The 25090-nt window shown below is 38.7% G+C and overlaps 1 protein-coding gene across 2 annotated transcripts in view; it reads left to right on the top strand.

Moving 5' to 3' along the window:
- The window catches only part of ValRS (Valyl-tRNA synthetase), a 135556-nt gene that overhangs the window by 27196 nt on the left and 83270 nt on the right, over positions 1–25090 (top strand). For both annotated transcript variants that reach the window (XM_067145047.2, XM_067145046.2), the window contains exons 6-8: positions 7746–8034; positions 13993–14117; positions 18538–18683. In XM_067145047.2, the coding sequence (XP_067001148.2) occupies positions 7746–8034; positions 13993–14117; positions 18538–18683 (560 nt within the window). The remainder of the gene's footprint in view (positions 1–7745; positions 8035–13992; positions 14118–18537; positions 18684–25090) is intronic.

The raw sequence follows: 25090 nt of genomic DNA, 5'->3' as shown, positions 1-25090 counted from the left end.
GTGTGCTTCCAGTACTGGAAAATAGGCACCTGTGAAGTGGTATATCGTACGGAATTGTTGTCTTTGTTCGTCATATGATCAGACTTCCATGCAAGTATGCGGATTCTTTTGCCCTTGTTTTGGCGGCAAAGTGGTGACACACTCCTTTTCATTGTGAATACTGTGTGCGTGACTGTTGAAGAAGTATTTGTTATGATTTTGGTTGCCAAATTTACATATATTGCTCTTCTAGGATGTATGCTAATCGTGTGTTACGAAATGCGAAAGGATTTCTTGTGCAGGAAAATACGTGTGATGACGTTACTATGACTAGTGACGCTAATAATAAACCAAAAGTAGTTTACAAAAATTTAGGGAGGAATACTCGAAAGAATGGTCCTGTTTACTGCGTTCTTCAAAATCTCATTCACACGTGTTTTGTAATGTGTAGCCGCGATTTTTGTGCTAATATGAACACCGAATTGTTAAGTGCTTTGTTAGTGCAAAGGATGCACATATCAAAAGAAAAAGCATGTCACCAGAGTTGGTTTGGCAAACAGGAGAAAAACAAAAGAAATTATCCTTCAACCTCCACTCAGATATGTACTGCAGATCACCTGTTACTTTCTCAGGTAAGAATCGTACTCTCTTTATATGCCAGTCTTTGAATATATTACATCGTGTTGAATTGTTATGTTGTTCATTGATTTTTTAATTACTGCATTTGTAAGTAAGATCTCGGAAAAAAAATTTCTACAGCCACCGCGCCGTCCCCCCACCCCCACCCCGTGCCCTAATGGCCGCATTACGAATTCCTGTTTTTGAAAGTTGGCATCTCTGGAGATGTGTGTTGGTCATTTTTCTGAGGCCCCGTGACTACTCAAGAATTCGGTCCTGCATCTGCTGCCCACCCTGAATGGGGAAGGCCCTAGGAAATGTGGGCTAAACATCGGTAGTCACACTGTGAGCTGGCTGGGAGGCTGCAGTCGAAAAACAAAGATTACCAAAACTTTGATTATAGGAACCTGGAATGTTCGAACCCTACTTGATTTGAAAGAGAATAACAGGCCTGAGAGAAGAACAGCGCTTGTCACCCATGAGCTTGGACGAATGAACATTGATATTGCTGCCTTAAGTGAAACCAGACTGTCCAGCGAAGAGATCAGCTCAGGCTACACAATCTTCTGGAAGGGGAAAGATGAGAGAGAACATCGCATTCATGGTGTGGGATTCGCTGTGAAGACCACATTGGTGAATGATTATCAACTAACTCCAACCGCTGTCAGTGAAAGAATTATGACTCTCCGAATCCCACTCTCTGTAGCCAAATCTGTGACACTTATCTCCGCATATGCTCCCACCTTGGATGCTGGTGTAAAAGCTAAAGACCAATTCTACAACCTGCTGAACACTACCGTCACCAAAGTACCACCAAGAGACAAACTCTTACTACTTGGCAATTTCAACGCCAGAGTTGGTAAAGATCACCAATTATGGGGCAGTGTGATGGGAAAACATGAACTTGGCAACTGTAATGCCAATGGTCTACTGCTCCTTGGTTTATGTGCTGAACATGAACTCTTCATTACTAATACTCAATTCCGCCTGCCTAATCGCTACAAGACCACTTGGATGCATCCTCGCTCAAAGCACTGGCACATCCTTGATTATATCATCACCAGGCAATGTGATAAATAAGATTTCCTTGTTACAAGGACCGCAAGAAATGTTGATGACTGCTGGACAGATCATAAGCTCCTTTTTTGGCGGTTGAGAATCTCAATCTGTCGCAAACCAAAAAGATCATCCACAACCTGCCTAGAAAAAATTCGATACTTCTAGACTTCAAATTGAATGCATTGCTACAGATTACAGAAATGCAATCTCAAACAAACTGTCTAGTCATCCAGTCAGCAGTATAGCACAAATCAGGAATGGGCCACGCTTCAGAAGGTCATCACTGAGTCAGCTGAGGAAACAATTGGTTTTGTGAGGACAAAAAGACAGGACTGGTTTAATGAAAATAATGAAGAAATTAAATGTCTGATCAATGCCAAACGGGAAGCCCATCTGTCCTATTTTCAAGATCTGTCCTCCAATGTGAAGAAATCCCATTTCTTGGAACTTAGAGGAAAATGTCAGCCACAAATTAGGGAAATTAAGAACAACTGGTGGCAACAAAAAGCTGAAGAACTGCAAAGACTATCTGTTGCCTATGACCTGCAAAACTTCTATGCTGGCATAAAGGAGATATATGGTCCAATTCGATCTTCATCGAGGTCATTGAAGACTGCGGACAACTCCATCATTTTAACTGATAATGGAGAAATTTTAGAGCCTTGGAAGGAACATTTCTCTGTGCTTCTAAATTGTATCTCCAATGTTGCTGAGGAATTTTCTTCGTAATGTCCCTCAGACTGTTAGGAGTATTTTACTTTTGATCCGGACTTTTAGTTGAGGTTAAATGAGAACCATTCTTCACTTTTTAACATTGATTCAAAAATGGTGGATACCCGATATATCGATATGAATCAGAACAAATCAAAGGAGAGGGAACAAGTAGCGACTGCCTTGGCTGCCATGTTTCGATTCATCTTTCAATTAAAAAATTAGTCGATTCATTTTGAACACTGAATCATGATTAATTCGTTCAGTGCAATGATTCATTCATTCTGAATCATTCGTTCAGACTCTCCCCATCTCTAATGAGTACTATTGGGTTTGGAAGAGAACAAGAGTTAACTAAGGAAGTTTTGAATGAGAAAGATGACAATGAGGAACCTTTCATAAGTGGAATAGATCTACATGCTTGTTAGTTAAACAGATGGTGAGTAATCAAAAGTATAGGGAAAGAAGTTTTATTACTGTTTGGAAAAGGCGATGGAAACCTCGTTGTACAGGAAGTTAAGTTTCCTGGTCGAACACTTCTTTCAATTCCTGGTTATGAAGAGAAGGTGGAATTTGGTGTGTTGGTGTCTTTTGCATATAAAGTGGTTGACAGTGATGAAAAACTATAGTGTAGGTCAAATTAACAAAGTTAATATAGTAGGAGAATATGGACTGCGACAAAAGAATGAAAGACTGGTAAAATTTGAACACCCTATCTAGAAGATCTTCTGTACCTAGAACCTTAGGCCCTTCTAGGTAAGAGAGTTATTGACATCTCCATGACATTTAAAGATAAAAATTTCATGATATTCCGTATTGCACTGTATCACAAATTGAAATAACAAATAACGTAGTTCAACCTATTCAATACAAATAAATAAGAAATATAGTGTTACATTCCTATTTAATTATAAGCAGAAGCGGTACCGGTTTCGACCCCAATCTGGGTCACCATCAGCCGAATAAAATGCAAAAACAATGCATAGGTAAATAAGAAATTAAAGAATGAGTCTTTCACAAAACACTTGAAGAGGCAATATAAGATAATGGGGATTGGCACTGTGCGATTTTAAATCGTAAAATCTAGAAGTAGAAGGTCAGTCACTTATATGAAGTAAGGTGCAATCTTCTGAATAGTAGCACAACACACACAAAGTTCGGCACTGTCTCAAAATGTTTACGAGAAGAGGTGAACAGTTAAGTGAGCCAGCTTGCATATACTATCAGGCGTGAGGTCACAACACAATTTAATAAATATGAAGTCCCAAAATGGTGTAGAAGTCAAAGATGAGTCGCTTGATTGAAGCAAATTGCTAGCTGCTGAAGATCACCGCAACGTATTCAATGTCCGGCACTGTGCTTCCAAATGCCTACGGAACTCAGTGAATAGCTTAATGATCCAGTCTCTAATTGTTTCGGTTGCGAAAATATATAACCTATATATAATACAGTTTAATATAACTGAAGTGTGTAACTAGGATCTTGTAGATTCCATGACATTCGGAGTTGATAGGAGTGACCCAAATAAACTAGCCAGTGATCTCAATCTGATAGGTTGTCCATTCTGCATGGTTCATACTGACAGTATCTGCAAGAAAAATGAAGAGTAGCCAAAACGTAAAGTGGTAGGGTTATTGGCCACAGTATCATAAGGCTCTTACCTGAAGCAGTAACAAGCAACTTAAAGTACTTCTGGACTATTTTTCCTCTTCTTGAGACTACAATGGTTCATGTTTGTGGGTTACTGTAGTCACGTCCTAGTTCGTGAACCATGGGCAACGGCTGAGTGGCCTAGTAAGTGGTCCTGAGAGTCGGGATACCAGTTGCTATGGAATGGGAGTGGGCATCTCGGACATATTCTGAGTCGTGGCCCTCCTTGTGCTCAGGCGGCTAGGACTATACAATTCACCGGTGGTCCATAACCCGTTAGAGGAGATATCCTCACTTGGACTATGTGCAAGTAGGGCAGCATCCTGCTTCATGAATTTACCGAGCTCATAACACTTTAAGCAAGCCTCGGACCTATGGGAGTAATGGAGTCCCACTCCCATTTGACAGGTGAGGGACTCCTTGGAAACAACTTGGCGAACGAAATGGAATTCGATGGGGAGCTATCAATATTAATGGGGCTTATGGAAGAAAGAAGGTAGAACTGGCTGAGTCAGCAAAGAGGATGCATCTGGATGTGCTAGGAGTAAGTGATATTCGGGTAAGGGGAGATAAGGAGGAAGAGATAGGAGATTATAAAGTGTACTTGACGGGTGTTAGAAAGGGAAGGGCAGAGTCTGGGGTAGGGCTCTTTATCAGGAATACCACTGCACGCAACATAGTTTCGGTTAGGCACGTAAATGAGCGAATGATGTGGGTAGATTTGTCAGTGGGAGGAATTAGGACAAGAATTGTGTCCGTGTATTCACCATGTGAGGGTGCAGATGAGGATGAAGTTGACAAGTTTTGTGAAGCATTGAGTGACATCGTGGTCAGGGTCAACAGCAAGGATAGAATAGTGCTAATGGGCGATTTCAATGCGAGAGTTGGGAATAGAACTGAAGGATACGAAAGAGTGATTGGTAAATGTGGGGAAGATATGGAAGCTAATGGGAATGGGAAGCGTTTGCTGGTCTTCTGTGCTAGTATGGATTTAGCTGTTACGAATACATTCTTCAAGCATAAGGCTATTCACCGCAACACATGGGAGGCTAGGGGTACCAGATCTATAATAGACTATATCTTAACAGACTTTGAATTAAGGAAATCTTTTAGGAATGTACGAGTTTTTCGGGGATTTTTCGATGATACAGACCACTATCTGATCTGTAGTGAACTAAGTATCTCTAGGCCTAGAGTAGAGAAAGTGAAATCTGTCTGCAAACGAATAAGATTAGAAAATCTCCAGGACGAGGTAATTAGACAGAAGTACATGGATATGATTAGTGAGAAGTTTCGAACAGTAGACAGTAAGCAGGTTCAGGATATAGAAGGTGAATGGGTGGCATACAGGGATGCTGTAGTAGAAACAGCAAGGGAATGCCTAGGAACAACTGTGTGTAAAGGTGGGAAAAGGCGAACATCTTGGTGGAATGATGAAGTGAGAGCAGCCTGTAACCGTAAAAGGAAGGCTTATCAGAAATGGCTCCAAACAAGGGCCGAGGAAGACAGGGATTTGTACGTAGATGAAAGAAACAGAGCGAAACAAATAGTTGTTGAATCAAAAAGAAGTCATGGGAAGATTTTGGTAATAACCTGGAAAGGCTAGGTCAAGCAGCAGGGAAACCCTTCTGGACAGTAATAAAGAATCTTAGGAATGGAGGGAAAAAGGAAATGAACAGTGTTTTGAGTAATTCAGGTGAACTCATAATAGATCCCAGGGAATCACTGGAGAGGTGGAGGGAATATTTTGAACATCATCTCAATGTAAAAGGAAATCATCATGGTGGTGTTGCAAACAGCCAAGTTCATGGGGAGGAGGAAAATGATGTTGGTGAAATTATGCTTGAGGAAGTGGAAAGGATAGTAAATAAACTCCATTGTCATAAGGCAGCGGGAATAGATGAAATTAGACCTGAAATGTTGAAGTACAGTGGGAAGGCAGGGATGAAATGGCTTCATAGGGTAGTAAAATTAGCGTGGAGTGTTGGTAAGGTACCTTCAGATTGGACAAAAGCAGTAATTGCACCTATCTATAAGCAAGGGAACAGGAAGGATTGCAATAACTATCGAGGTATCTCATTGATTAGTATACCAGGCAAAGTATTCACTGGCATCTTGGAAAGGAGGGTGCGATCAGTCGTTGAGAGGAAGTTGGATGAAAACCAGTGTGGTTTCAGACCACAGATTTTCAGTATGCACCAGGTAATTGAAAAATGCTATGAGAGGAATAGGCAGTTGTGTTTATGTTTCATAGATCTAGAGAAAGCATATGACAGGGTACCGAGGGAAAAGATGTTCGCTGTACTGGGGGACTATGGAATTAAAGGTAGATTATTAAAATCAATCAAAGGCATTTATGTTGACAATTGGGCTTCAGTGAGAATTGATGGTAGAATGAGTTCTTGGTTCAGGGTACTTACAGGAGTTAGACAAGGCTGTAATCTTTCACCTTTGCTGTTTGTAGTTTACATGGATCATATGCTGAAAGGTATAAAATGGCAGGGAGAGATTCAGTTAGGTGGAAATGTAGTAAGCAGTTTGGCCTATGCTGACGACTTGGTCTTAATGGCAGACTGTGCCGAAAGCCTGCAGTCTAACATCTTGGAACTTGAAAATAGGTGCAATGAGTATGGTATGAAAATTAGCCTCTCGAAGACTAAATTGATGTCAGTAGGTAAGAAATTCAACAGAATTGAATGTCAGATTGGTGATACAAAGCTAGAACAGGTCGATAATTTCAAGTATATAGGTTGTGTGTTTTCCCAGGATGGTAATATAGTAAGCGAGATTGAATCAAGGTGTAGTAAAGCTAATGCAGTGAGCTCGCAGCTGCGATCAGCAGTATTCTGTAAGAAGGAAGTCAGCTCCCAGACGAAACTATCTTTACATCGGTCTGTTTTCAGACCAACTTTGCTTTACGGGAGCGAAAGCTGGGTGGACTCAGGATATCTTATTCATAAGTTAGAAGTAACAGACATGAAAGTAGCAAGAATGATTGCTGGTACAAACAGGTGGGAACAATGACAGGAGGGAACTCGGAATGAGGAGATAAAGGCTAATTTAGGAATGAACTCGATGGATGAAGCTGTACGCATAAACCGGCTTCGGTGGTGTGGTCATGTGAGGCGAATGGAGGAGGATAGGGTACCTAGGAGAATAATGGACTCTGTTATGGAGGGTAAAAGAAGTAGAGGGAGACCAAGACGACGATGGTTAGACTCTGTTTCTAACGATTTAGAGATAAGAGGTATAGAACTAAATGAGGCCACAACACTAGTTACAAATCGAGGATTGTGGCGACGTTTAGTAAATTCTCAGAGGCTTGCAGACTGAATGCTGAAAGGCATAAGAGTCTATAATGATAATGTATGTAATGTATGCATGTTGAGACTACAGTGAAATAACAAAGATTAACAGAGGTTGTAACATAACATTATTTTCTAGAATGATTCTATATATTAACATATTTATCTGAATCTTGAGACTAATTCCAAATTTGTGAGTAAGTTTAGTAAATTACTCTGTGTGTTTATGAATGTCCAGACAGCATGTAAATTTGTGATTTTTCATATGTCAGATTGTTCTAATAAAAATAAAGAAAAGTCTCAGTCTCCTTTATTATAGACTCACAAACAGGTAAATATGGTAGTGGCTGGGTTTAATGTATTAAAAAACATCCTTATTAGAAATTTTGAATAAAATTGAATTTAGAACATTTTCTCCCTCAGGTGAACAAAGTTGAGCTTCCTGGTCGGACACTTCTTTCAATTCCTGGTTATGACGAGAAGGTGGAATTTGGTGTGTTGGTGTCTTTTGCATATAAAGTAGTTGACAGTGATGAAGAACTAGTGGTTGCCACAACACGAATTGAGACCATGCTGGGAGACACTGCAGTTGCTGTACATCCAGAAGACCCCCGTTATAAGCACCTCCATGGAAAATTTGTTGTTCATCCATTCTGTGATAGGAAGTTGCCTGTTGTATGTGATGATTTTGTTGATCGGGAGTTTGGAACTGGTAAGTTTGATTCCGATCCTTTGTGATAGTAGAGGTATTCAAAAGTTGAGATTATCTTTCTTGCAAAAATTCAAAATTTTCGTTATCTTTATAAGTGACGTTATTTTTAGAGATACTTACAAGTGGTTTTGTAATATAATCATTTATGCAAATTATTGTAAACAGATTTCCTTTTTATACTTTTTGGAAAAAAGTTTCTATGTAGAGAATGTGACATACTGAACTCATGGTTCAGAAGGGTGCCACATCAAATGAATTACTGGGCCATTTACTGCATTTGCTGTAAAGACAGCTGGTTTTTGAAGTTTGGTAAATCCATAAATTACCTTGTTGCTCATGACACATGTAATATAGTCGTTTAACTTACTTTGGCTTTTTTTTTTTTTGCATATTGTAGTTTCCATTTTTTGCTGCTAGGAGTGCTTATTGAGAACTTCTAAATTGATGTGTAAATTACCCTGGTTATGCCAGCTCAACAAAGGATTTTTCTTTTGACAGCTGAGATCATTCAAGATCATTTTGAAGTCATGTTCAAACCTTCTGACAGTTAGTGGATGTTTGCTTGTACAGAACTGGTATTAGTTGAATTGCCTCATGGGAACTGGCATTCATTCATTTATTGTTATTTCATTCTCCCTTATGGGCATGGGCTGCCAGCTCTACTAGGAGCTGTTAGGCCATGAATACATTATTTTTGTTTACATTTTTATTTTGTTGGGGGTAGTGTGCTATATCACACATTTTGTACGTTTTACATTTGAAACAAAACCCACGTATTACCGATAAGAACAAAGCAATAGAGCAATGGAAACAATACTGTGAAACGCTGTATTGTAGATGAAAAAATTCTGCCAAACAGGAAATTTTTATGAAGTATGACAAGGAACATGATATTCTTTTCAGTGAAATTGGGAATGCCATCAGTCATCTGAAGAATTACAAAGCCCCAGTTGTTGATGGTATTTCCAAAAAAATGCTGAAAGTGATTGGCGAGGACGGCAGGCGTGTTTTACATTCAGTATGTAATATAGTGTGGAAAACTGGTGAATAGCCCTACGACTGGACAACATCTGTGCTAATTCCTCTTCACAAAAGGGGATCTGTAAGGGATTGTTCCAATTATTGTACTACTATATTAATATCGCATGCAAGCAAAGTCCTGCTGTACATAATAAATCAATTCCTAAAACCATTCCTGTAACCTCAGATATCCGCAGATCTAGCAGGCTTTGTGGCAGGTAAAGGAACACGAGTGTCAATCTTGAACATGAGGCAGATAATCGAGAAAAATCATGAGTTTTGTGTCCCTGCGTTTTTTCACTTCCTTGACTGCCTTGACTACCAAGAGTGGAGTACAACAGGGAAGTGCACTGTCACCGCTAATGTTCATCGCTGTTGTAACCCGATTTTCAGCAATTACACGATACACAGTAGAAAGGGAGGAAAAATCAAATTACACGGTACCTTAAGCCCTAGACACGTGATAAACATCAGGTAAACTGTGCCTAATACACACGAACAAATATCAGGTTGGGCAACTATTCGACTATAAACAAGGAACGTGGAACAGGACTGGGAAAGCTACCAAAGGCCCTAGAGATGCGAAGGTTGCGGGTTTCCAGGGAAATCAACGGTGGTCTCTTGTTTTCAAAATATTATTTTCCAAAATTAACGTTACAGGGTAACTTCCGAACATATTCATCTATCTCCACAATCCAGACACACAATTTACCAATACAAGATTAGATGTTGTTTGACAAGAGCTTTGCTATTAGACCAAGAAGTTAACCAAATATATCTTAGCATAAAACAAGTTCTACAATATGATTTTGGGGGTAAGAAGACACACAAGATACAAATACAAGCTTAAAAGGAAGTAATTGTACCTTCTAAAGCATCTGAGAAATAGAGTGGCGAGTAGGGCAAACTCTTCTGTGATAACACCAGCGAATCCTGCCTCGCTCACTTTAAAAGGGAAGTCTGGCCTTGGTGCGATTACCGAGTGACCAATCAGAGCACAGGAGCTTGCCCATCGCCACCCAGATTCACCAATCACAACTCTTTATCCAGTCGCGATGTTTATACAATATTACAGAACAGATACAGACACTAATCGCGAACTTTCCATTTTCCAGAATTAGAAAGGACATATTTCTAGAATCCACAACCGACAGGAGCCAACACACCCTGTTTTAAAAGTCCGCGTCACAACCTTTTCTGGACTGTTCTAGTAGTTACTTAAGTAGATAAAGGGAATACAAATAAAACATACTACAAAATGTTTTACACCATACAGGTCAGGTAGTTAAATGGAATGTGAATAAAATATTCTACCATAACACTCTACATCATACAGTAAGTATACCAAAAAAAAAAAAAAAAAAAGGTTTACAAATAACATATTCTGCAAACACTTTCCACATCATAGAGATTCTATACAGGTCTCAGCTGTGATGGATGAAATAATGAAATCCATCAAAGAAACATCACTAGGTGAATTAAAAGCTGTGGCCTTTGCAGATGTTGTGATCTGGGGAGAGTCAGAAGTGGAGGTTCAGTCAAAATTAAATGTTTGGAAAGCCAAGTTTGAAGCATTCAACCTCAAGATCAGTATGACTAAGACCGTAATGATAGTAGTGAGCAAAGGAGGTCATTCAGCAAGGATCACACTAGCAGACCAACTGCTGGAATGTGTAGAAAGCTTCTCCTATCTTGGCAGCATAATCTCTAGCGATGGGCTAGTCACAAAGGAGATAGACAATAGGGTGCAAAAGAGTTCCCGTTTCTACCAACAAGTGAGGACTCTTTTTTGGTATACCAAAGTTCCAAAGAAGGCAAAATTAACCACGTTCAACAGCTACTTTGTATCAATATTGACATACGGTATTCAGACATACACCCTAACCTCACAAGACTTATCAGAGATGAAGTTCCTGAGGTCCAGTATACAAAAAAATCAAGTTGGACAAGATAAAGAATCAGGAGGTGCGAAAGAGAAGTGGTATAAAGACATCGCCACCAGATCAAGCCAGCAATTCTAGACTACGGCGGTTCGGACATGTGATGAGGACGGAACCAGAAAGAATGGCCAGACTGAACCTAGAGAGAGAAGTGACAGGAAGAAGAATGGCGGGAAGGCCTAGAACCCGTTGGATGGACATTGTTAAGATGGGCATCAAAGACAGGGAATCAACAGCAGCAGACGTCATGGAGAAGACGACATACATGAATAGAATGGAATGGAAGAGGCTCATTAATAGTACCCGGGAACTGGAACTGTGAAATGATGATGATGATGATGATGATGATGAATACCTTATTGATAACTTTTATAAACAGTTATGTGTTATAAGGACTTCATGTTATGGACATTAATTTACTTTCACATTTATGATTTATTTTAATCTTCTTCTTCTTCCTCATAATCATCATCATCATCCATTTCCCTCGTCCAGGTCTCGCTGGGTTGCACTGTTCGTAGCATCTTTCCATCTTCCTCTATCCAACCACCATTGTTCCTCCTTAACTTTGTTCCAGTCCAGGTTTCTTCTAATTATACTATTCTTGATCGTTTTCAACCACCTTAGTCTGGATCTCCCCCTTGCCCTCCCTCCTCCTGTCTGAGTCTCCATCATCTGCTTTAGCACCCTTCCCCCTTCCATCCTCTTAACATATCCAAATCATCCAGGTTTAATTCTCTCCATTCTGTCGTAAAGCTTTTCCACTCTACTCCTATTTCCTTATACAATATTATATAGTAGGAAGGATCTGTTGTAACCAAGGTTGAGATTTACAAAACACAACTTTATTATTCGCTTCAAATGCAAAATACACTATTTACACAAATAAAACTGAAATTTAACTTGAAGCAAAATGAATTAGGAATCTTGAGAAAGAGTCTATCTTTTGTACACTATATACAGGTTTGCAGTATTTACATCCACTTCTATCTCGAAAAGATAGTCCTTGATATGAAAGTCGATAGTCGAAAACTATCCGAAGTATTGACATAAATGTTTTTGAAAGTCTTTCCTTGCTGAGTTCATAAAAGCAAGTTCAATGTTGGAAGAATTTTATTTAGCGAAACTAAGGGAGCTTGCATTAATTAAGGAAATATGACGGTATGTAATAGTATGACTGGATATGGGCAGCGGAATAAGAGGAGCGGTGACCAGAGGTGAGACCTCGTACTGCCAGAAATTCAGTCCACCTGGCCGAAGCACATTTTCAAGAGGAGTAGCCTCCGTGCTCGACGTAGGGTGTATTCTGGAGCTGGACACCGGGGCAAGTGGGCATCTGGACAGGCTGGGAGTTCCTCTTTATAGTACACACACGACAGTTCAGGCACGCGCACTGAGGGCTGCGCGTCGAGGCTAGAAGAATGACACTTGGCGCGCGTGTAGCTGGCTGGCGGAGCGAGAAGGGAGCGCCGGACATACAACAGGATCCACCTTTCAATACTCCGTTGTTTAGTTGAACCAAATAGAAGTTACAACCTGTTCATTTGGGACCGGTTTCAACACATTTGAAGTGTCATCATCAGCCAATTAGCAAAGCAGTGCAAAAATTAAGACATAAAGATCCAAAAACAACTAACACAACGATCACAGACAAAAAATTAACAATATTTCATGTCGAAGCAATTCGAGTTGATGTTCATAACACAGTGATCACAATCCCATATAATATTGTATATTTCTCTATTCAATACGGAACAATCATGAAATTTTTAACTTTAAATCCTATATCCTTCTTGACATTGTCCTCATTTCGTACTGTGTCCTTTCTTGTCTTTCCTACCATAGTTATTAAAAATTTCTTTTCACTGCCTGGATTTTATTCTCTTGCCTTTGTCAGTGTCCAGGTCCCCACTGCATATGTTAGTACTGTGTTGGGCAGTAGTACGACTTATACAGGGTTCTCTCTTATAAACCCAGACCATCCAGCGGTGTTTCTACTCTCTGAGACCTAAGCAACAGTACAGCACGAATAGTTCTTGACCTTGCAAGAAGCGTGCACATGTTCGACCTAGCATCAGAAGCTAGCCTGAATCTCAGCTGTTAACATGGTGAGACTGTTATCATTGCAAAACTGTACTTTCGTATGTAAAGTTATTTTAAGTACGAGTCAGCTCGATGGGTACGCGATACATTTGTTCAGCAATTTCCTAGTGAAGTGCAGCCTTCACGAGCACAGATTCACATAATTATAAATAAATTTGAAACTACTGGCTCAGTGCTAAAAAAAAAAAAAAACAAACAACATGGGCACACACGAGCTGTTTTAACAGAGGAAAAGCTAGATGACATTGGTGCGAATCTTGCATGGTTTCTGAATAAATCACTCACAAAATTAACACAACAAGGAGGGATTTGGGTTTCTTCTGCACACAGAGCTACAAAGCTGTTACCCATCAAACTGTACAGGTTGAACCAGCCACAAGAGTGAGATATTGCGAGTGGTATCTTGCATCATTGAATGGTCGTTTGTTCGACTCAGTTTGTGTTCTTTTCGGATGAGGCCTGGTTTCATCTTAATGGTCTTGTAAATAGTCATAACTCTCGCTGTTGGTGTGCAGAAAATTCTAATGGTGTTTATGAATTCCCTCGTTATGGATGATGACACTTCCAGCATCTTTTATAAGGTAAGATTTCATATAAGATTGTATACACACTTAAAGCAGGGTGGCTGCACGCGACATAAGTTGGGCTGAGGCAACTGCTATAGCGCAGATCTGGGTTTATAAGAGAGACCCTTTACATCACCCCTTTACACTTCGTCGTTTCTTTTAATCTTATATAACATAAACGTTCCCCAGAGTTTCTGCTCGTAGTTCAGGTATTTTTTTACTGTTAAATACATTGTTAGCTGATATGTTTACTCTCATTCATAGAAGAGAAGCCATAAATTATCATTATCTCTATATTCTTTGTTCTAGAGTTAATCAATTTGTTTCAGGTGCTGTTAAGATCACACCCGCTCATGATCCTAATGACTACGAAGTTGGGAAGAGACACAACTTGCCTTTCATAACAATTTTCAGTGAGGATGGTTACATTATTGGAGACTATGGAAAATTCACGGTTTGTATTTTTTATAATTTGCTTATCATTCTTGTTGTTGTAATCTATTGTATTTACTCACTTATTAGGCCCTTTAGAACCTCTGGCTTTTCAGCACAAGGAAAATAATAAAAATTAAGCTTGCATATAACACCCCCTCCAAACCTAATTCGTCAAAGAAGAACAAGGATTTTGCTTTGCAGTGGAGTCTCTCAAAGCACTACACAAATGGTGAAAAATCAGATTTTGAATCTTAGTGAATAGGCAACAACAATGCCATAACTTCTGTTAGTGACTTGTGCAGTAGCTTGCTCACAATAGAGAATTGGGAAAAGTTAATATCCACCTTTTCAATACAATGTATTACGTGAGGGTTTTACATTTAAAACATCACGTTTATTTACATCTGGTACCGGTTTCGACAATGTTTGATGTCATCATCAGCCAAGGACAATTGTACAAAGATATATTACATTAATCATGACTCCTACAGTAATATAACATGTAATGAATATAAACATGAAAATAATTAAAATATATATATATAAGCTGACAGTCAATGGGATAAAAGATTGTTTTATAAGGTGTACACCTTAGTATTTTAGTTAAAAAAGGAGAAAGTATTGAAAGTCCTAAAAGCTGATTATTATACTTCACTTTCAATACTTTCTCCTTTTTTAACTAAAATACTAAGGTGTACACCTTATAAAACAATCTTTTATCCCATTGACTGTCAGCTTATATATATATTTAATTATTTTCATGTTTATATTCATTACATGTTATATTACTGTAGGATTAATGTAATATATCTTTGTACAATTGTCCTTGGCTGATGATGACATCAAACATTGTCGAAACCGGTACCAGATGTAAATAAATGTGATGTTTTAAATGTAAAACCCTCACGTAATACATTGTATTGAAAAGGTGGATATTAACTTTTCCCGATTCTCTATTGTGAATCTGGATTCAATACGGAACCTAAAGAATAAAATTCTTAATGTTAAACAGTAGCTTGCTGCTAAGGGATATGGATTTTTTTTTTTAAGAAGGCAAAGAATTTAATATGCAATCCAATTTGATCAGATTTTGGCTCAACCATAAAGATAAAATAAGAGCAGCAAATAAAAGTGCTACGTTTCCTGTGGTACCAAAAAGGTACTGAGATCACTACTGAAAATTTTATTACAATTGGCTTTATGTTGCACCGACACAGATAGATTTTATGGCAATGATGGAATAGGAAAGGGCTAGGAGTAGGAGGATACAGCCGCAGCATTTGCTTGGAGTGAAAATGGAAAACCATCTTCAGGGCTGCCGACAGTGGGGTTCGAACGCATTATCTCCCAAATGCAAGCTCACAGCATCTCACACCCTAACCGCACAACTAATTCGCTCTGTCAGTGATGGAGTACAGTGGAACCTCGATTCACTGTTTTTGGCGGGACCACGGAAAAAGAGTACAACACAGAAAAACTGAAAATCCGGGAACAAATAAACCATCAACAATTTTCTAAATGTCACAAAAATTAAATATAATTATAATCCTACAAACACTCTACACCAAACCAAACTACAGCCCTAATGGGCCTTCGCCTACCAAGTGACTGCTGCTCAGTCCGGATTCCTGTAGATTATGAGGTGGTCCATGGTCAGTGTGACGAATCCTCTCGGCCATTATTCCTGGCTCTCTAAACTGGGGTCACCGTCTCACCATTAGATAGCTTCTCAATTAAAAGTACCGGTAATCATCGGCTGAGTGCATGTGGAACCAGCCCTCATATCCAGGTAAAAATGCTAGACCTGGCTGGGATTCGAACCTGGGTCCTCCGGGTGAGAGGCAGGCAAGTTAGAATGTGGGGCCGGCTTCAAACATTAATTTCATGTACGCAAGTTAAAAATCTCGAAACTTTACATTCAAGTTTACCAGGGAAACTTCATCAGTTTCCTGTGAAAACTTCTTTCAGTTCAGCAACTTTGATCAGCCAAACTCTTTGAAAAGTCTACTAACGCCAAGCTAAACAACAGTCGACCACAAGTGGTTTTTAATTCTCTAATCTAATAAAATAAAGCACATTAGATACAAAAGTGCCCATCAGCGTGGCAAAATCCCTTTTTTAAATCTTCCATCGTAATTTGGTAACCGGTATACTGTTCCTAGTCAATTTCTAGAAATCTTGTACTGCGTAAATTAGGCCTACATTGACTTTTAAAAGTTATGTTCAACTTGAGAATATGGTTTTGAATGTAAGTATCGAATCTCAAAAGTTCTTGAATGCATTATATTCAGTTCTGCCAGTCACTAATCACAATCAAATTAGAAAGAGGAAAAAAAAATCATCAAAACTTCAGAAATTGCGGTTATTCATGACCACGAGCTCAACTGGAAAGCGTGCTCGCTGTACAAATCAGTACGAGTGGGAAATGATACAAAATTTTTAAATGTAACGTGCACTAATAAAAATACTGCGGTTTTTATAACATTTCAACACAAAAACATAAAATTCCCAGTCTTATATTAGGACTAAAACAGTAATAGGATATCCCAGAACCTCCCATGGCTTTGTGTATGTAAGGTGCTACACCTGTTCTGGTCTTGATAACATAATCGTATACATTAATATTAAAATACTAAATTTATGTTAAGAAGGAGCAGTTTCGATTCCTGCCTGATAGCTCAGTGACTATACAGTGCTTTGGGGGAAGTACCGAAAACCTGTTTGGTGATACGATCAAAAAAGTTAAAAAAAAAAAAAAAACCAACCAACATCTAACCCTGGACATAAATTAGACATTATATAGGTATGAACATTCGACAAAACTCATTCCGTCTACAAGTAGAGCTGTCAAAATGTGCTCTGTCTCCTTCCAATTGTTGTAGCCACTCTCTGCTTTATGATTTCTGAGGATTCTTTAAACAATATCACCCGAATGCAATGCTAAGATGGTTCCTTATGCAAGTTCACCACCGATCGCTTTTCCAGTGCAGTACTTGCTCTAATTATTGCAATGACGGGACGTTAACGCCAAGATCCATAAGTATGCCCTAGCCATCCTTTCGTGAGATACAGTTTCTTGAAAAATGCTTGATCGAGGATTTAGGGTTGAGGGAACTGAAATTTCGGGGCAGTAGATCTGGGAAATAATTTCTTGGAGGAATAGGAAATGCAGGATTTTTACAACGTAATTTAATTGGAATGCTCGCGGGACCATGCAATTTTAACTAGTAATCTGGGAAAATGTAGTTTCTGGGAACATATAATCGAGTAAGTTGAGGTGTGGTGGTTTTGCCGTAAGCCATGATGTGTTTCAACAAAGTACATTGGAAGTGACAAAAAATATTGAATCTTGGTTGGCAAAAAAAAAGAAACACTTTTCTTTTGCAATTTTTTAAAAAATTTTAAATCTGGGAAGCCTCTTTTATGCAAGGAAGAATTTATAACGAAAAAATTATAGACGTATTAAAGCCACCAGCCCCGATTCTTTTATCAACATCTTGTTCGCAGGTACACCGTTTAGGCAAGATGCTACCAAAATATAAAAAGTGATAAACCTGCTCCAGTGTTGTGTCTAAGATGAAGATAACCGGGAGAGTTGGCCGTCCGGTTAGAGGTGCGCGGCTGTGAGCTTACAATACCAATATAAATGGTCCGTTATTGGACATTATAAATTTTCCAGCTAATTCATTCCTGGTTGCCAGCGTTTCGCCCTCGTGTGCTAGGTTGGGCTCATCAGTTGGTACCTAGCACACCTACCAAGACGCTGGCTAGTGCATACCGTGGAGGCCACTGTGTAGGCTACTTGAAGCCATCGGCAATGCCAGTGCACTATGAGAGACTTTGTCTCATTAACAAATATTGATGCCTGCCTGGCCATCAGATGATATATATCTATATCATCATTGGCATTGCCGATGGCTTCAAGTAGCCTACGCAGTGGCCTCCACGGTACGCACTAGCCAGCGTCTTGGTAGGTGTGCTAGGTACCAACTGATGAGCCCAACCTAGCACACGAGGGCGAAACGCTGGCAACCAGGAATGAGTTAAATGGGAAATTTATAATGTCCAATAACGGACCATTTATATTGGTATTATAAATTTACTCATTTGGGACAAATATTTCAGGTTCCCTATGGGAATCAACATCTATATCATGTGAGCTTACATCCGGGAGATGGTGGGTTCGAATCCCACTGTTGGCAGCCCTGAAGATGGTTTTTCGTGGTTTCCCATTTTCACATCAGGCAAATGCTGGGGCTGTATCAGCTGACTCAAATCAAACTCTTTAATATATGTTGGTCTAAAAGGCATTTTCATTTGGATGGCTTCAAATTGAGACATCTTCTTAACAGCAGAATCATGGATTCATGTCTTCTAGTGATTGTATGACCCTTATTTGAGGAAGATGTTGTTCCTCATCTGCTGTGTGTATATTTCAGGGAATGAAGAGATTCCATGCTCGGAAGGCTGTAATTCAGAGTTTGAAGGAGTTAGGCTTGTATCGTGAAACATTGAATAATCCCATGGTTGTGCCAATATGCAGTAGATCGAAGGATGTTGTGGAGCCTCTCATTAAACCTCAGTGGTAAGTTTTCCAGATCAGAAAACTACTTGTTGTTAGAAGTAAATATTTTAAAATTATGTTTGTCATTTACAATATTTATCTTTTACATCATCATCATCATCATCATCCATTTCCCTCATTCAGCTCCCGCCCAGTTGGGATTTTTATGCCACCTTTCCATCTTTCTCTCTCCAACCTCCATTGTTCCTCCTTGATTGTGTTCCAATCCAGGTTTCTTCTAATTATACTATTCTTGATCATTTTCAACCACCTTAGTCTGAATCTCCCCCTTGCCCTCCCTCCTCCTGTCTGAGTCTCCATCATCTGCTTCAGCACCCTTCCCCCTTCCATCCTCTTAATATGTCCAAACCGTGTTAAGTTTATCTCTCTCCATTCTCTCGTAAAGCTATTTCTCTCTGATTTCCTTACTGACATTCTCATTTCTTACTCTGTCCTTTCTAGCCTTTCCTATAATACTTGTTCATTTCATTAGCCTGGATTTTATTTTCCTGTCATTTTGTCAGTGTCCAAGACTCCATTGCAGATGTCAGTATTAGGCAGTAGTACGTCTTATACATCACCTCCTTACACTTTATTAGTTCTTCCTTCTTCCACATCAATTTTCTCACACTTTGATAGAATGCATTTCTCTTTTGAGTGCTGTTTCTGGCCTTGATGTCCAGCCTTGCATACTGCATCAGTTCGCTTCCCAGCTATTTGAAAGTCTGCACAATTTCAAGGTTTCCATGCTGATTTTTATTCCATAATTTTCAACAATCTCACTCAACCTGTCGAGTTGCTTTTGTAGTTCCTCTCTGTTTGCTTCCCACTCCACAATATCATCCGCAAACAGCATTTTCAGCTCCCTGCCCCTATATTTTACCTTTGCCTCCTTCACAGTTTCGTCCTTAACCCTTATTAATAACAGTTGTGAGAGCACACTTCCATGACATAGTCCAGTTTCATTTCAAAACCACTCTGTCCTCCCTACTTGTGTCTGGACACTTCCTGCAACAATTTTTATACAGTGTTTGCACATATTCTATCATTTGTTTTCCAAATCGTTTCTGTTGTATTACTTTCCATACTTTTGTTCTGGGTATACTATCATAAGACTTTTCTGATTCAAGGAATGTCTTCAAGTTCTCTCTCCCATATTCCCAATGTCTTCTCATTTTCACACCAGACAAATGCAGGGGCTGTATCTTAATTAAGGCCATGGCTGCTTACTTCCCAGTCATAGCCCTTTCCTATCTCATTGTCACCATTAGACCTATCTGTGTCAGTGCAACATCAATCAACTTAATGTATAATATAACTATTTAAAATAGTTTATTTGAATCCGCCTTGATCAATACACTCATTAAATGAAAGAAAAACTATTTATTAAACCTAACATGTTTCGGGAAATCTCAAACATTCCCTTCCTCAGTGGTCAAATCAAAGAACAAAACAATATTACACAATCTTTTGTTTTACAATTTAAAGAAGTATTGTCCTAATACACTATATCAAAGAGTAAAAAGAAATATTATAAAAATGATCTATACATAAAATTTTGGTTGAACTTAATGAGAATACTATATAAATTTAGGATCTTCAAGTTTTTCTTCTTTTTGCTCCTTAAATGATCATATGCTAGTCTATACAGTGGGTTAACTTCTGCACTTCTCTCATTTAAACTTGATTCAAATTTTTTTTTTTTTGTGTGTAAGGTAAATTTCTAAATTTTCCAAAACATTCATTAATTTTCCCTTTTTGGCCGAATGTAATAATTTCATGTCACTGGAAATGTCTGTAAATTTATGATTCATTTCAATCATATGTTCTCCCATTGCTAAATATCTTTTATATTTAACCACATTAACATGTTCTTTGTACCTTATAGCCAAACTTCTACCAGACTGTCCTATGTATCCTTGTTTACATGTTTGGCATGTTAATTTGTAAATTCCTATCATGGTTAAGTTTATTAACAATAAATCAACTTGTAAAAAAAATTAGAGCCATAAATTTGTATACCCCCTTGAGACAACCCTGCGTACCACACTTTCAATAGTACTGATTTAGACAAAATGGTGGCCATTTTCCATATATGTATGCAGTTGGTCACACAAGATATCTATTTGAAAGCAGCTAATAAGCTTTGCACATTTTCCAGTGTAAGACGTCACAATTTCATATTTTTGCCTTACTATTTTGTTGGTACGAGCCGCCTCACACATTCATTGTTTGTCTTTCATTTGTTAAGCCAGTCGTGTTCACATGCAAGGATTCGAGTCATGGCGCACACAGAGGCCTATCGCTTTTATCCCATGATAGTCGTACATCTCCCCTCCTCTTGTTGGAGTGCACCTGACCTTGTGCACAGATTATTACTCAGTACCGTGTGTGGTAGTTCTTGTTTGAGCAGCGCCGGCTGCGAGCTCAAGCAATTGGGTGTGACATGGGCTGGCACGTCACGTCATCCTGTCTGTATATATGGAGGCGTGCAGCAGGGACAGCAGATCGCCTCACCGAATGGGCGAATAGGCATGCTGGTCCAGCAACACCCTTACATTTGATGCCGCACACGACGACTTATGGTTGAGTAAACAATGTTGATGGAGTGGTTGCCGTGGGAGTTTCATTCCGGGACGTAGTGCAACCTATTTTACTTATAAGGTGAAGAGTATTGGAGTATAATCTATTGGTGGACTTATAAGACTTGGTTTGTCATATATTTGTGCACTTAGACTGTTTGACTTTCGGATAGTTTTCCTTTTAGACTGAAAGTTATCTTTCAACTATGATAGTGCTTATCTTGTCAGGCTCTTGTATAAGAATACACTTTTGCTCTGGTTGTGTACAAGAAGGAAGTGATGTTAGTTAATTCCAGCACAAAGACTCTTATAAATTATGGTTAAAGCGGTTTCTCCATTGGAAGAAGTGTAACGTGATTGTATCTCTATTGTTTGCTATTCAATAAACGTTTGTATTTGAACTGTTATGCATAACACTCTGTACTGCCACAAGTCAGCTGGAACACATTTGTTCCTGTTGTGCTATGACACTAGTGACACACTGATCATCATTGATAGAATTTGAGAGAGTACGTACTAAAAGCTAATTGATTTTCAGAGTGATCATAGAATTCAAGACTACTTCCACACAGCTAAACACTTAGTTATTTTATAAAAGCGTTTCCTCATGAACGGTACAGACTGTACAGACTTGCCTCTCAAACAATGAGTACCAGTGAGTACGCATTTGTATATGAAACTTTCTTTTTGTCCTATGAACAAAGCTGACGAAGTCCTGGTTTCACGTGAGTCTCACAGACTTGTATGCAAATTCTTGCATTTATTTGACAAGTAGCAACTCAATTAACCCCAATATCAAGAAGTTATCATTAAAGAAAGTTAAAGATATGAACTTCAATCCCAACTGAAACACAAAAGTTGTTCTCTCATCATCATCATCATCATCATCATCATCATCATCATCATCATCATCATCATCATCAGATTACTACATAAATTGACATCATAAAGTGTTAAGAGTCGCAGCTGTACATTGAGAAGGCTGAATGCAACCTGTAAGGCGTTTCAAGTTCTGCAAACTGTTCTCGAAATCAGTTGATATGAGCACCATTCTCCCCACCACTGTGTTTCATTGGATATGAAGGGATTTCTCTCTTTTCTTAAAAAACAGAACATAGCCCTTGGTTTGATTGAATCCTTCAAATAGAAGTGAAAATTTTGAAATTGAGGTGTTGAGAAATGTAATATAAACTATGATGTGGTCAATATATTCTTTTTGACTTGACAAAACAGATTCTTGATTTGGATGATGTATGTTCTTGGAAAAAACTAGATTCTTTCTTACCTTCTGAAGTTCTGTCAATACGGCTCAAATTGTCCGAATGGATGAGTTTGCAAAGCAGATGAACTGGGAAAGCAGACGAACTTCTGAAAGATGCAAAAGATCTGAGAGTGAGAATAAATATAGATGTTAGAGAAATATACTTTAAAATTTAGATTGGAAACTCACTCAGAAGTTGGCTCTGCTGGACTAGGAGATGTCCACAGCTTGTGAATGTGCGACGAATGTGTGACAGTTTGAGTGCTACGTTGTCAGGTTTTGAATTGCCATTATTGGAATGGGAGGGGTAGGGGAAGTTGTCTAGTGGATTGCTTCAAGAATGGGGCTGACTTGTGAAGTATCAATCTCACTCTTGAAATACTTATCAGAAATTCAAAGGATGATATTATTTAGTATGTTATTAACAGTGCCATTGATTTTATTCAAATAGTGAGATGGGTTGTGCTATATTAATCCATGTGAATCTATATGTTCTCCAATATGTTGAGAAAGGTCCCTTTTGTGAAATTTGTAAAACTTCCCTGTCCTGTTCTGTTGTAGTGAATTCATGTTGGCCCATAGCAGAAAATTTGTTTTATCTAATTGCCTTTGAATGCTCAACATAATGTGTGTCAAAATTTCTCCTTTTGTCCCACATAACTTGCAGGACATTAATAGCAAGTTAGTCTATAGACCCCCGAAGTAGGGTTATGTCCAGATGAAGAGGAACTAGTATGTGATGGAATTTGTGCTTTATTTTTGCTCCCTAATGTAATAAGTTTGATACAGCCTATGGACTAGGGCATTTTGGGATGTCTAAATAAAGGTATTGGCACCGCCTGGTACATTCACTCCTGGAAACAACAGAACAAACTTCCTTAAATAGATAACATGAGGGACATAGTGAATCATGGGACGAAATGAAGCCGTAGACACTCATAAAGTCATGGAAGAAGATTTTAGGAAGTACTGTGTCTGCTGACAGTTACTCCGATGACAGCAATGATAATGACGTACCAAACTTGTCAAATCTATTCTTAAGATACCCGGATGTTCCAATAGAACATAGCGAGGAAGAAGTTTTAGTAGATACGGTGCCAAGTATGTCTCCTTAATTAAGAGATAGGAATTTCATATTGTTCCGTATTGAAGTGAGTTCACTAATAAGTTAAAAGAAAGTGTAAAATGGTTCAACCTTTCAATACTATTAAAATAAGAAATGTGAGTTTACATTCCTATTTAATTAAAATTGGTACCAGTTTCGACCAGTATTTTTGGTCATCATCAGTTGATCATAAATAGGTGTAAAACAATGCACAGATAAATAAATTGTGAAGTATAAAGAATTCTGTAGGTTGCTGATAGTGAAGCACTAAGGGAGTATTGTGCTTTGAAAGATGCACTGGTAAAAATATGAAATACAAAAAAGGGACCAAACTAACATCAACAACTACAGAGGTATCTCCCTTCTTCCTAAAGCATACAAAATCCTATCCAAAGCATTGCAGCAGAGGCTTGAAACACATCTAGATAAACAAATTGGTGAATACCAGGCCGGGTTCAAGAAAGGGCATTCATGTGCTGAGCAGATTTATATTCTAAAATCACTAATAAAAATAAGATCAGTGAGAAATCAGAAGAGTACAATCATAACCTTCGTTGATTTCAAAAAGGCATATGATTCCATAGATCGTGGAGTGCTCATGAACATTCTGCAGGAGTTTGGAGTGGATGAGAAATCTCTGGCTATAATTCAACAATCACTTACAAAACCCTTTTCTCAAGTCAAATTTATGGGTGAACTCTCAAATCCGTTTGAGATAAAAACGAGTTTGAGGCAAGGAGACAGCCTTTCTCTGCTACGCTTTAATTGCATTTTAGAAAAAGTTATTAGGGAATGGAGGTTGAGAATGACTGAAAATGGAATGAAGAATGGGGTAAAGATAGGTTGTGGAAAAAATGCAATGATGTTGGACTGCCTTGCCTTCACAGACGATGTCGTTCTTATTACAGACAACCATCAAACAGCCAAGAAACAAGTTGAAGAACTACAAAATGTTGCAGTCAAAACAGGGTTAAGAAACTCCTTCAAAAAAACAGCATTCATGGATTCTATAAAAAAGGGTGACATGGACAGACTTGTTACACTGTATGGGGATATCCAGCGTATGCAAGAAATACTCACGCCCAATGTAGATGAAAAGGAGAGATTAAAGGAGGGGGTGAGAAGGATGGAGTTGACATTTGGACTAAGTCATGACCACCTGTAAGTCCAAGTCCCTCTCAATTCAGGCCAAGTTAAAACATTACTGCACAGTGGTTAGAATGGAGTGCCTTTATGGAGCAGAAACCTTGACAAGGATGGCTGACCCAGTCCTTAAAAAAAGAGAAAGAAGATTCTTACGAAAAATCTTAGGCCCAAGAAAGTTGACGAGTGACCCAAACACATTTCGGTAAAGATCAGATTTGGAGCTCTACAAGACAGTAGAAAGAATCACAACTGTGATGAGGAAAAGGAGACTGATGTTTTATGGGCATATCAAAAGAATGAACTCTATGGCCAACAGGATACTTCTTCTGCAGAA

Source organism: Anabrus simplex, chromosome 4, assembly GCF_040414725.1.
Source record: "Anabrus simplex isolate iqAnaSimp1 chromosome 4, ASM4041472v1, whole genome shotgun sequence".
NCBI lineage: Eukaryota > Metazoa > Arthropoda > Insecta > Orthoptera > Tettigoniidae > Anabrus > Anabrus simplex.
This window is presented reverse-complemented; position numbering and strand designations above follow the sequence as displayed.